Source organism: Saccostrea echinata, unplaced genomic scaffold (assembly GCF_033153115.1).
Source record: "Saccostrea echinata isolate AGI-Se365-2 ecotype Australia unplaced genomic scaffold, CSIRO_AGI_Sech_v1 ptg000047l, whole genome shotgun sequence".
NCBI classification, from domain to species: Eukaryota; Metazoa; Mollusca; class Bivalvia; order Ostreida; family Ostreidae; genus Saccostrea; species Saccostrea echinata.
Genome location: NW_026889796.1, coordinates 2627190 through 2639807, shown reverse-complemented (window position 1 = coordinate 2639807; position 12618 = coordinate 2627190). Strand labels below are relative to the sequence as shown.

Below are 12618 nucleotides of genomic sequence, written 5' to 3'. Positions count from 1 at the left end.
TAACTACCTACTACTTTCATTTTCGTTTTAACTTCACTACAACAAGAAAGAAAACTTACTAAGTTACTTGTAAATAGCTTTATTTCACATTCTTTAAGGACATATGCTACGTAGTTTGAACTATATTGTCTTTTTCCATGGAGTTGAAGAGTTCCGATACTTCTAGGAACTGTGTGCTACATTTTAATGTCTATATATATATGCTGTTGTACACTTGTAAAAAAAGTTTGGATGAACAAAACATCTAGAATATATGTTTAGTAATTTTTGTATATTTTTCTTTAAACTATACAAGAATTTTAATCAATTGATATCTTTTTAAAACCCCTGGTAATGCATGCTGATTTTTTGTCTACGAACATAAGTTATACGAAGATCTAGGTAAGGTATGTTGTATATGTCCTTAAGAGTGTAAAAGATAATCATGACTGTGATTTCTGTACTGAAATTTACAAGCTAGTAAATACTTATATCTTATTCCTTTCCTCTTGACCTTGGATTTAAAATCTGATGTATCAAATTTAAACATCCTCTTGATTCAGGTTCAAAGGATTGTTCTGGAGTCAGCCCATGAACATGGATGGAGCATCACGACTCATCCAGGTTGTCAATCTTGGTCGTATGGGATTCAGAGCTGCAGAGCAGGTCCAGAACAAATACAAACAGAAACATTTTGATTTTTTCCATGGAAGAACACCATCTGCAGATAATACTTTGTTGTTAGTTGAGCATGATCCTGTGTATACGATAGGAATCAGAAGCAAAAACTATGATGAAGAAATTGAGGAAAAATTACTCTGCACTGGAGCAGACTTTGTCCGAACAGACAGAGGTGGACTTATAACATTCCATGGGCCTGGACAATTGGTTGCTTATCCAGTTATAAACTTAAAACATTTTAAACCTAGCATGAAGTGGTATGTGTGTGCATTGGAGAAAACCATGATTGATACCTGTAAAAAATTTGGTTTAAAGGCAAATGCTGATCAAGAAACAGGCGTGTGGATTGAAGATAGAAAAATAGGAGCAATAGGTAGGTCGAAAAAAAGAGCTATCGATTGTTTATTAGGTACTGTAATTTATTAATTTAAAAATGAAAGAGAAGACCGACAATATGCAGTTCTATTTAAAGCAAAATGCATGAATGTTTCAAACTATGTAAATGAACATGTATATGTAAAGCCAATCTGAGTAACATGATTAAAACAGATCTTTGATTTGCTTTGAAATTCTGATGGTCACTACACAAAGCAACTATCAGGTGAAAACATCAATAATCAATACCGTCTACATTTGGGGGAGACTGAAATTCATCATTTCTGATAATGATTATTACATGTACTAGTCATAGAATTAATTTTTGTTATACGACTAAAAGTAATTATTTTTAAAGAAAATTATGAAAAACAGTCATAAAAATTTGGAGCTACCTAACCTCTAAAGATGAGTATTACTATATTTCTCTTTTTTAACAGAATGAGAGTTTGTGCAGATTGAAATATCTCACTTGTTTTGCAGGGCATTGTTGTTATAATTATTTGTCAAGATATTCTCAGAACTTAGGTCTGTTGCAAGACATTGTACTATATCTTATTATTGTGGTAAACAGCATGAAAACTAGTGCATCAGTTCGATCTAAAAAAAATTGGATATTTTACAGATAAAATAACTATACAGTTGAACTTCTTAAATACCATGGATATGATGAAGTAATTTGCAAGTCCCAACCATTTATTCTTTAAGTATTTTACTCTTGATATCTTGAATCTTTGGATATCTCTCTGTTTTTAGCTCACCTGAGCCGAAGGCTCAAGTGAGCTTTTCTGATCACATTTTGTCCGTCGTCCGTCCGTCTGTCTGTCTGTCTGTCCGTCTGTAAACTTTTCACATTTTTGACTTCTTCTCAAGAACCACCGGGCCAATTTTGACCAAACTTGGTACAAAGCATCCTTGGGTGAAGGGGAGTTTAAATTGTTAAAATGAAGGGCCAAGTCCCCTTCAAAGGGGAGATAATTAAGAAAATACAAAAATTGGGTGGGATCATTAAAAAATCTTCTTCTCAAGAACCACTGGGCCAGGAAAGCTGAAACTTATCTGGAAGCATCCTAAGGTAGTGTAGATTCTAAATTGTTCAAATCATGACCCCCGGGGGTAGGGCGGGGCCACAATAGGGAATCCAAGTTTTACATTGAAATATATAGGAAAAATCTTTAAAAATCTTCTTCTTAAGAACCACTGGGCCAGAAAAGCTGAAACTTATGTGGAAGCATGCTGGGGTAGTGTAGATTCTAAATTGTTCAAATCATGACCCCCGGGGATAGGGCAGGGCCACAATAGGGAATCCAAGTTTTACATTGAAATATATTGGAAAAATCTTTAAAAAACTTCTTCTCAAGAACCACTAGGCCAGAAAAGCTGAAACTTATGTGGAAGCATGCTGGGGTAGTGTAGATTCTAAATTGTTCAAATCATGACCCCCGGGGGTAGGGCGGGGCCACAATAGGGAATCCAAATTTTACATTGAAATATATAGGAAAAATCTTTAAAAATCTTCTTCTTAAGAACCACTGGGCCGGAAAAGCTGAAACTTATGTGGAAGCATGCTGGGGTAGTGTAGATTCTAAATTGTTCAAATCATGACCCCCCGGGATAGGGCAAGGCCACAATAGGGAATCCAAGTTTTACATTGAAATATATAGGAAAAATCTTTAAAAATCTTCTTCTCAAGAACCACTGTTCCAGATAAGCTGAAACTTATGTGGAAGCATGCTGGGGTAGTGTAGATTCTAAATTCTTAAAATCATGACCCCCGGTGGTAGGGCGGGGCCACAATAGGGAATCCAAGTTTTACATTGAAATATATAGGAAAAATCTTTAAAAATCTTCTTCTCAAGAACCACTAGGCCAGAAAAGCTGAAACGTATCTGGAAGCATGCTGGGGTAGTGTAGATTCTAAATTGTTCAAATCATGACCCCCAGGGGTAGGGCGGGGCCACAATAGGGAATCCAAGTTTTACATTGAAATATATAGGAAAAATCTTTAAAAATCTTCTTCTCAAGAACCACTAGGCCAGAAAAGCTGAAACTGGGGTAGTGTAGATTCTAAATTGTTCAAATCATGACCCCCCGGGATAGGGCGGGGCCACAATAGGGAATCCAAGTTTTACATTGAAATATATAGGAAAAATCTTTAAAAATCTTCTTCTCAAGAACCACTGGGCCAGAAAAGCTGAAACGTATGTGGAAGCATTCTGGGGTAGTGTAGATTCTAAATTGTTCAAATCATGACCCCTGGGGATAGGGCGGGGTCACAATAAGTACTACCGGGGGGGGGGGGGGGGAGAAATCAGGTGAAAAACAGCAAGGCCAAAGTTACTTAGGTGAGCGCTGTGGCCCATGGGCCTCTTGTTTCTCAGTCCCATTCTCGATTGAGTTTAAGATAACGAGGTTTGACTGTCTTAAAATTCTAGTACACAATGTAGCAGCAATTAGTGACCCGGATGAAATAAATTTTGTGCAAACACTCATCTTCTACAATTAAATGCAAAACTCAAAATATGAACAAAAATGATGAAAACATATAGTTTGTAAAAATGACAAAAATCCATCATTTTCAGTATTATGGATTTTAGTCTCATCCCTGACTCTCAGTGACTGATCTATTGCAAGGTTCATCAAAATCACTTCCATCTTTGTGATTTTTGAATGCTGAACAAAGTTCTGATTGCAACTTAAACTACTCAGTCCTTCAGCAAATATATTAGGACTGCTGTTACAAAGGCAGAATATGTCTAATGCAATATTTACTATTATTTGTTTTTCCTCTTTTCAGGAATACATGGAAGTCGTTATGTGACAACTCATGGGATATCTTTGAACTGTAACACAGACTTAGACTGGTATAAACATATTGTACCTTGTGGAATAGAAGACAAGGGGGTCACATCCATCACTGAGGAAGTCGGATTGGAGGTCAAAGTTCAAGATATTTTATGGCCATTTTTGGAGAGCTTTAAGGGACAGTTTAATTGTGATCTGTCATTTGAACATCTCTCAAAACAAGACCTTTCACTCATAGAAGAAAGTGAAAAGAAATGTAAACAAATGATTTTAGAATCAGCAATAAGAAAGAAGAATCATATACATGTGTAGGGTTTTGTGCTTTATTTCAATAAATTATTATCAACCATCAGATTGTAAACATTTTTTGTTGACATTATTAAGAAGCAGAACATCAGTCTTCCTTTATAGATAGAGGCTTAGAGTGTAGGTTCTTAATCAGAGGAAGGAATATTAACTCCAGATTAAGCTCTTGTACACCAATTTGAAAAAAAGAGCAAAGTTATTTCCCTTGACACACTGAACATGGAGAGATTCCCGCTGCTTTGAATGGGTATCAGGTGTGACACCTGTGTTGTAAATTTAATTAAGATATCACTCAAATTCACTAGCACCAAAGTTGTGATATAACACTGCTGCTGTTCTTTTAATTGGGTCAACCACAAGATATGAAAATGTGTTTTCGTGGTCCACTTTTGCAGGGTAAAACATTTCTTCACCATCCTGAAAGGAGATTGAAAATAAATCCAAGGCATGTTTCACTAATGTAATGTTCAGAGTAAGTTTGGAAATGAAATACCACTCTAATACATGTATTTATGAATCATTATCTAGGATAACCCTTTCAAAAATCCTGTAGAATTTTAATTTATCCATAACTAAAGCAAATTCAAATGTACTTAATTGATAGGAAGTTCTTTATTATATTGTCTCTAAACACTCACTTTTGCTATGAGCTTGAACACACAGGAGACAATACTGAGATCTTTGGTATCTGGATTCTTTTGAACACTTTTAAAAGAAAATTGAATAATTATAATCAATTATGAAGAAAATCAGTGTCTACTTGTGCACTGCACCTGCAATTGGCCATAAGCATGCTTTAACTTTAAGTAAACAAAATTTCTTAATTCTATGTGGATAAGGGTACTAACAAGATGTTATTTGTCCCCTACCGATAAAACCTTTGTAAGTTGATGCATCTTGGGTCCTCAAAAAATCTTCAACTGAAAAGTAGGTCACCATGACCTACTTTTGAATTTTTATGGCTATATTTAAATATTTTGGGTACTATTTGGCTTAGAATCATCAAACTTTGTCAGTGGATGCATCTTGGGTCCTCGGAGTACATCTACTGAAAAGTAGGTCACTGTGACCTGATTAATTATTATTTCAGGTATTAATTGGCTTAGAATCATCAAACTTTGTCAGTTGTTGCATCTTGGGTCCGTATAGTTAGTCAACTGAAAAGTAGGTCACTGTGACCTATTTTTGAAATTTTATGGCTTTATTCCTTGGTCCTCGGAGTATGTTGACTTAAATGTAGGTCACTCTGACCTACTTTTGGAATTTTATGGCTATATTTAAATATTTTTTGGTACTAATTTGCTTAGAGTCATCAAACTTTGTTGGTTGATGCATCTTGGGTGCTTGGAGTACATTGACTGAAAAGTAGGTCACTGTGACCTGACTAAATATTATTTCAGGTATTAATTGGTTTAGAATCATCAAACTTTGTCAGTTGTTGCGTCTTGGGTCCTTGGAGTATGTCAACTGAAAAGTCGGTCAAAATGACCTACTTTATGAAATTTTATGGCTTTATATAAATATTTCAGTTACTATTTGGCTTAGAGTCATCAAACTTAGTTGATGCATCTTGGGTCCTCAGAGAATGACAACTGATAAATAGGTCACCATGACCTACTCTCAGGTACTAATTGGTTTAGAATCATCTTAGGTTCTCAGAATGTTTTACCTAAAATGTAGGTCATGATGACCTACATTTGGAATTTCAAGGCTTTATCTAAATATACATGCAGGATACTTAAAGGCTTCAAATAGAAGTGATAGGTTGTACAATTTATCAGAAGAGCGATTCAAGGCCCTTGGGCCTCTTGTTGGGATTTTCTTTAATGTATCAGTGAGCATCAATTGTACTCCATGTAAAATCTCTAGAACAAACAGCAATCTCACAGAAATGTCACTAGCATAGATTGTTGTCCCCCAATTTGGCTAAAGGCAGGGATATTAATTTGGGCCCATCTGTCAATCTGTCATTTCAATGTCACTTTAGTTTCTGCATATTTCTTAAAGTTCTGTAGTTTTTGCAAAGGAATTTTATATCATTACTTCCTAAGACTTAAAATGAACCCAATTGATTTTGAGGTCAAAAGGTCAAAGGCCAAGAACAGAAATTCAAATATTGCTTAAAATGGATTCCAGATAATAACTTTGTTCTCTTTTAACTTTTGCAATGAAATTTAAGGTAAACAATCTCTCTAACTTTAAAAAAAAGATTAAATTATAATTGATTTTGAGGCCAATGGGGAAAGGTGAAGGTCACAAGTTTATCAACTGTATGAAATGGTTTTCAGATTCACTTCAATATCCATATTGATTTTAAGGTCAGGTGAAAGGGACAACGGTCAAGGTTCACAAACTTGTATATTGTTATAATTGTTGTGGATTATATCTAAAATAATCTTTCTTTCAGTAAATTAGCTTGTTTTTCTTCAAAATGTGATTAGTATAGTATAGAAAATTACTTTGAGAAAATTTTCATTAATTTTGACTTATACATTCATGATTGACATATTATGCATTATACTAGCCTGTACGTACTCAATACAGGGAAAGTGGGTAAACAAAGATCTAATAATAAAGGATACCTGATCAAATCCTTGTAGATCTGTTTGGTGACATCCAAGTAAGGTTGTATTTCATCTTCAAATTGATTAAACCTACCCCCCAGGCAAAGATGGAAAAATATTCGGAATAAAAATTCATCTCTCTCTGAATCACTGTACAGACAATAGTTATCAGAATCATCAATTAACAGCATCTGAAATAAAGCGATTAAAATGACGATTTTAAATAGGTATGTAAACTAAGGTAGAAAAAAGGAGCCAATCAAAAAGACTTAAAACATAATTTGTATGTAAAAGACTTTTGATATAGTAGTATATGATTCTACCATGAATATTAAGGAACAATATTTTGGCTTTGTTTGCCATCATCCTGCTAAATGTCATCCAAACAAGACGTAAAAGATGAATACATTAAGCAGCAAACTACTTCAGCAATGCAGATCAATGCTTAATGTAAATTGCTTACATTGCAACTCTATTAATCATCTAGATTAAAAGATTCTGAAGAACATTGGTGCATTATATTCCTATACACAAAACGAAAATTTTGAGTTACATGTACTTCAAAACAAAACTTGAGTCAATTTAATTTGGAAAAACATCATATCATTACTTTTCACAAACAGTTTCTTGAGGCAGAATTTGACAACACAGTCATCCAAGTTATCTTGAACTCAATGGGACCGAGAAAAAAGTTTGAGATAACCAAGGATTCGAGATATCCATTATCCAGGGTAAAATACTTAAAGAACAAGTGTTTGGGACTTCCAAATCACTTCCACATATCCGTGGTATTTGAGATATCAGTGTTTGAGATACCCAGGTTCAACTGTATTATAAATAAGATTATTTTTTAAATAATATTTACTTACTTTTCTTAATTCATCTGAGATCTGGAACTCTCCATAAAACTCATCAAAACATTTGCTGATGTGTCCTGACTCCCTCACTACACCTTTGTCTGTGAGTCTGTCAAAGAGAGTCATGGACAGGACAGAGCATGGTACAACCTCAGCAGTTACACTGGTAGCCGCAATTCCTGGGAGAAAATCCAAAAAATTACAAATTTATAGTAAAGGGAGTTTGATGAAGAAAGCCAATTAATAGCAGTACATGTAATAAGAATTAAGCCCAAGGGCCATCATGCTAATCTGATTCCTTTATTTAAGTTTGACTCCTATTGTGGCCAATGATTTGGACAAGGTAAATGAATCTACATGGATTGTCAGTTGTAGTACATAAAAATTACCAATTACAGAGCTGCCAACTTTATAAAATTAAAAAACGTAAGACTAAGTTGACCCGCCAATTGGACCCCCGGTCGCTGGATATTTTTCCATTTTGTTCTCATTAAAATGGACAATGACAATACAAGTAAGTGCTGTAAGGACTATGATTATTTTTACTTAAATAATGAAAACTGAAGGTGGACAAACTTGAGAATACCCATCTTCCCAAGTCAAAGGTTTCTGATCCACTCCACATAAACGTTATCATAAACGTTTCTGCATATTATGTGGAGTGAAGTGAATCAGAAACCCTTGACTTGAGAAGATGGAGAATACCGGTATTCCAAATTTTTAACGGACATAAACGGGTATTGTAAGGATAAATAGAATAATTGTAAGGCATATTTTCAATGCTCAAACCATAAGCCTTATGCCAAAATCGTAAGGGTTGGCAGCTCTGCAATTAATATCTTTCTGTTCTTGGGAAGATTTTAAACATTTTTCCTGTCAATTTATATGTAAAACTTCGACCCTGGTTTGTTTTCTTCCAAAATATGTATCCAATTTTTTCAATAAAAAGATTTTATATTTGACAAATGATTGATGTGTAGATATTTTACAAGAGAAATTTAAAAATGCATTTACCTACAACTGTCCACTTGTCCCCTGATATCATGCGTAAATTTGAAATTACATTTGGATCCTTCATAAAATCCTGAAAAAAAAAACAATTAATCATTGCTAAGGCATGGCTTTGGAGAATAAAAATGAAGCTGCACTGAAAGCAGTTCTAGTAAAGTAATCACAGCAAGCATTTTTTAGCTTATATATGTGTCTTCTACCCAAAATAATAATCAATATAAAGAAAAACATAGGTAATCAAAGATTACGAAGCTCACCTCAACGAATGTTATCTATAAGTAAGGCAAATTTCACATCATATTTTTTTTCTAGTTAGGGAACATCCCAAGATCAATATCCTTACAAGTTTGGTTTAATTAGGACTTGTAGTTACTTGGAAATAGACCTGCTAAAAAAACTTTTAACCTGTTAAGTAATCAAGAAAATTTTGGTCAGTTCCAACATCCAAAGCAAGTCTGGAAGTTTTCATCCTTAGATGCACCATCTATGCAAGTTTAATCATAACAGGCCATAATATTATATAGCTACACCAAAATAATTACCCTGGTCATTCATCTGGATAATGTAGGTCAGATTCAGAATCCAAAGCAAGCCTGGTAGTGTCCATCCCTAGATACATCATCCATGCTAATTTGGTTAAAATATGGCTGAAATTCACTCATGTTGAAAATCTAAGTCAGATCCAGCATCCGAAGCAGGTTGGTTAGTGTCCATCCCTAGATGCATCATCAATGAAAGTTTGGTCCAGGTACGGCTTATAGTTACTTGGGAATGGACCTGCTCATCTGCTCATCTGGAAAATCTAGGTCAGATCCAGCATCCGAAGCAAGTGTGGTAGTGTCCATCCTTTGGATGCATCATCCATGCAAGTTTGGTCCAGGTAGGGCTAATAGTTACTTGGGAATGGGACTTTCTCCTAAAACTCTAAATGGGACGCCGACGCTAATGCCGACGCTGACGCCGGGGGTATAGCATAAGCTCATCTCGACTTTGTCGAGGTGAGCTAAAAATCAACATAATTATGTAACTTTTTATTTCTCGCTTCAAATTTGCACACCATATTGACCTTTGGAACTATCTGCATTGTTCGCTAGTATAAGCATAGATTTGAATTATCTGCCCCTGTTTAATTTGCTACATTGCCAACACACTGAATGAATTTTATCATTTAACTGCATCCACATTTTATAACAGTATCATTTTAATGATAGAACATTCTATTTAATCATGAGTGTGTTTGTTATGTCAAAGCCCAAAGACATAAAGATGTCACTAAGTAAATGAAGATGTGATAAGATCGTTCATTCATAAATAAAATGAGTAATATGGTCATATGTGGTATGCAATGATAATTTAAATGACATACTTTGCAACAGCAGCATGTATTTAATAACATAATATGCGAGTTTCGAAATTGTAACTCTCCTATGATAGAGGCGCAAAAAGTATCCATATCAGCATGGAAGTGGGACAGGTTGTTAATGTATACAAATGTGCATAAATAAATGAACAATGGCTATGGCTTTTACAATTCATTTAATGTTTTAGAGAGAAACATTTGAACATTTTGATGGTTTTATAAAGCTCTACTATACATATTTACAAAATTTACTTTTAATTAGGATACTTGAAAACGAAAGAACCGTCATAGCCTTTATAAGAAAAATAATTCTTTGATTGTACAAACCTTTTCTAAAAGGTTATTGGGCTCTTTGAAGTTATTATAAGGGAAAAAGTCATTCAGAATGCTGACGTACAATGATCACATGCATGTGTATTTATTAGAGATTGTCATATATCTTCCCTCATTTGATAAGTTCTTATCCACTGATACTTTATTTTGTTCCGATTTTTATTTTCTTTTGTTCCAATATTTTGCTCATAGGAAAAAAATTGACGCCTTTACTTTAATTCGGTAATTTTCGATTTGAAAAGTTCATCCCGACAATCAGTTATAATGGTATATAGATGATGTAATTATATCCAATATATAAATAACTGTCCCACCTGCCTGCTTACACAGAAACAAAATTTAACTCCCCTCCGTAACAAAAGAGCACACCAAGGGAGATAATCTCGAAACTTGCGTATTGTTTATCATTGTTTATCACAACATCATAATCTATATGATTCGCTGATCTTTTTTTTTATTTTTTACCTTTGCAAAGTCATCCTTTTGATACGACTGAAAAGGTTGGTCAAAACTAAACATCTGGGCACAAATTCTTCCTTTCATTGACCTACAAAAGACTCTAGTTCATAGTTAATTCATATTCTTTTTTCATCAAACTCTATTAACAATGCAGAGAATCAATGCACCGGTAAGATTAGTCCGAAACATCTGACGTTTTCCAGGCTTTTTTCAAGATTTTGATATTTTACGTGCCAGGAAAACGTCAGAACCGGCGCCATTACAAAAACTGGAAATTTCACCGTCTCCAACCGGATTTGATTTTCGATACTTGCGAACTGAATTAAATGTCGAACTTACAATTTATCAGTAGCACAATGCTTTTAGTACTCACCAATATCGATGAAAAGAAAATACCACTCCACATTTCGATACAGATCTTGCAAGATTTTAAAATGCACGAAATGAAAAGAAAAGTCGACCGTTTGATAAAATGTTTTCACCAAACTATATTTCATAAACAAACCCATAAAAACGATGTTGGCGAGTACTAAAGGCATTGTACTATTAATAGGTTGTGAATTCAGCATTTAATTCGGTTCGCAAATATCGAAAATCAACCCGAGAATGCCGCCTCCAGTTGGAGGCGGCGAATTTCCAGTTTTCGTAATGGCGCCGGTTCTGACGTTTTCCTTGCACGTAAAATATCAAAATCGTGAAAAAAGCCTGGAAAACGTCAGATATTTCGGACTACGGTAAGATCACCGAGAGTCATCATACAGTGATACACAGCGTCTCTAGCAACATGCAACAAAGCTATACTAACCACTTCATCAATAATTCCTTATTCTCCTTGCTTTCGAGAGAAGGGAATTTTCTTCCATCTAAATACTGAAAAGTAAACTTTCGTTCATTATCACCAGACATACTTATTTTTAAAGTATTGTCTTGTTTTGGCGTGTCTAGAACGTGTAAATCAGTTTGATGCTTGAAAATTGTCGTAGTCTTAAAAGTGTTTGAAGAAAAATTAGTAACTCGTACTTCAAATATTTCAATATCAGTTTATTTGGGATAACCATGCCAAATGAACTCATAAAATTCAAAAAGCTATTTTTTTCCCTTTTGGAATTTTACTTTAGACATTACATTATATAAGGCTATATTTCCTGCAATAAATAATAAGGGGACGACCATTTGATTCTGAAGGGGGGGGGGGCAGATTATCTGTCGATCTGTCCACAAAGTGGAAGAAAATTAATAACCTGTCTCTGGTCATCTTGGAAATAGATATTCTGTCCTGCAAATAAAAATAATCTAACTCAACAACATTTGCCATCCCCCTCCCCTTTCATAATCAAATGGTCGTACCTTAAGGAAATGATAGAACATGAAATGAGAGTTTAATATTCTATAGAATCTGTAGTTACCACACAACTTTGTTCCAGCACTTAATGCACCTGTTTCTGTTTTAAAAATTCTTTCGAGGTATTAGTATGCAATATTAATTTGCTGAAGTCTGCGATTGAAGTTTACCAATATATGTATATGACACGTATGTTTAAAAAATGGCTTTCTCGTTTTAGATTTCATTGATAGGGACATTGAAATGTATGAAACTTGCTGAACAACCAATTCATGCTCTTGAAAAGTGTAACTTCATAACAGTTTTAAATTCTATTCATTACCAAATGTAAACATAAAATATGCTGCCCAGGTATTATTTGATGAAATATGTAGATTAGAGTTGTCAATGTAGCGAATAATTGCAGTCAGATTTGAGGTTTTAAGTTTTTTATTTGTAATCATCTGAATCACAATACCATTGACCAAGAAGAAGAATAGGAGTGCATTTGTGTACCAAGTATATATGTTTTTGATTTCTCGAGAACCATGCAGGTGGTTAAAAATG

General features: G+C 34.4%; 2 protein-coding genes across 2 annotated transcripts; one reads left to right on the top strand and one right to left on the bottom strand.

The window, feature by feature from the left end:
* The first annotated feature begins 542 nt into the window (after positions 1-542).
* On the top strand, positions 543-4201 carry LOC133202913 (putative lipoyltransferase 2, mitochondrial). The gene is made up of 2 exons (XM_061338777.1): positions 543-1033; positions 3833-4201. The coding sequence occupies exons 1-2, from the start codon at positions 571-573 to the stop codon at positions 4150-4152; spliced, it is 783 nt and encodes a 260-aa protein (XP_061194761.1). The 5' UTR covers positions 543-570; the 3' UTR covers positions 4153-4201.
* LOC133202912 (cilia- and flagella-associated protein 300-like) lies at positions 4155-11704 on the bottom strand. Its single transcript, XM_061338776.1, has 7 exons — positions 11536-11704; positions 10737-10818; positions 8582-8651; positions 7580-7746; positions 6729-6901; positions 4785-4851; positions 4155-4563 (listed from the first exon to the last, which is right to left on the bottom strand). The coding sequence occupies exons 1-7, from the start codon at positions 11634-11636 to the stop codon at positions 4435-4437; spliced, it is 789 nt and encodes a 262-aa protein (XP_061194760.1). The 5' UTR covers positions 11637-11704; the 3' UTR covers positions 4155-4434.
* Between the last annotated feature and the right edge of the window lie 914 nt (positions 11705-12618).

Bases quoted from the DNA above. Each gene is read 5' to 3' on its own strand.
- LOC133202913 (XM_061338777.1), top strand. From the start codon at position 571: ATGAACATGGATGGAGCATCACGACTCATCCAGGTTGTCAATCTTGGT. The intron at 1,034-3,832 runs GTAGGTCGAAAA...TCCTCTTTTCAG, and splicing joins TAGAAAAATAGGAGCAATAG to GAATACATGGAAGTCGTTAT.
- LOC133202912 (XM_061338776.1), bottom strand. From the start codon at position 11,636: ATGTCTGGTGATAATGAACGAAAGTTTACTTTTCAGTATTTAGATGGA. The intron at 7,747-8,581 runs GTAAATGCATTT...ATTTTCTCCCAG, and splicing joins GGACAAGTGGACAGTTGTAG to GAATTGCGGCTACCAGTGTA. The intron at 4,564-4,784 runs GTGAGTGTTTAG...ATCTCCTTTCAG, and splicing joins TGTTCAAGCTCATAGCAAAA to GATGGTGAAGAAATGTTTTA.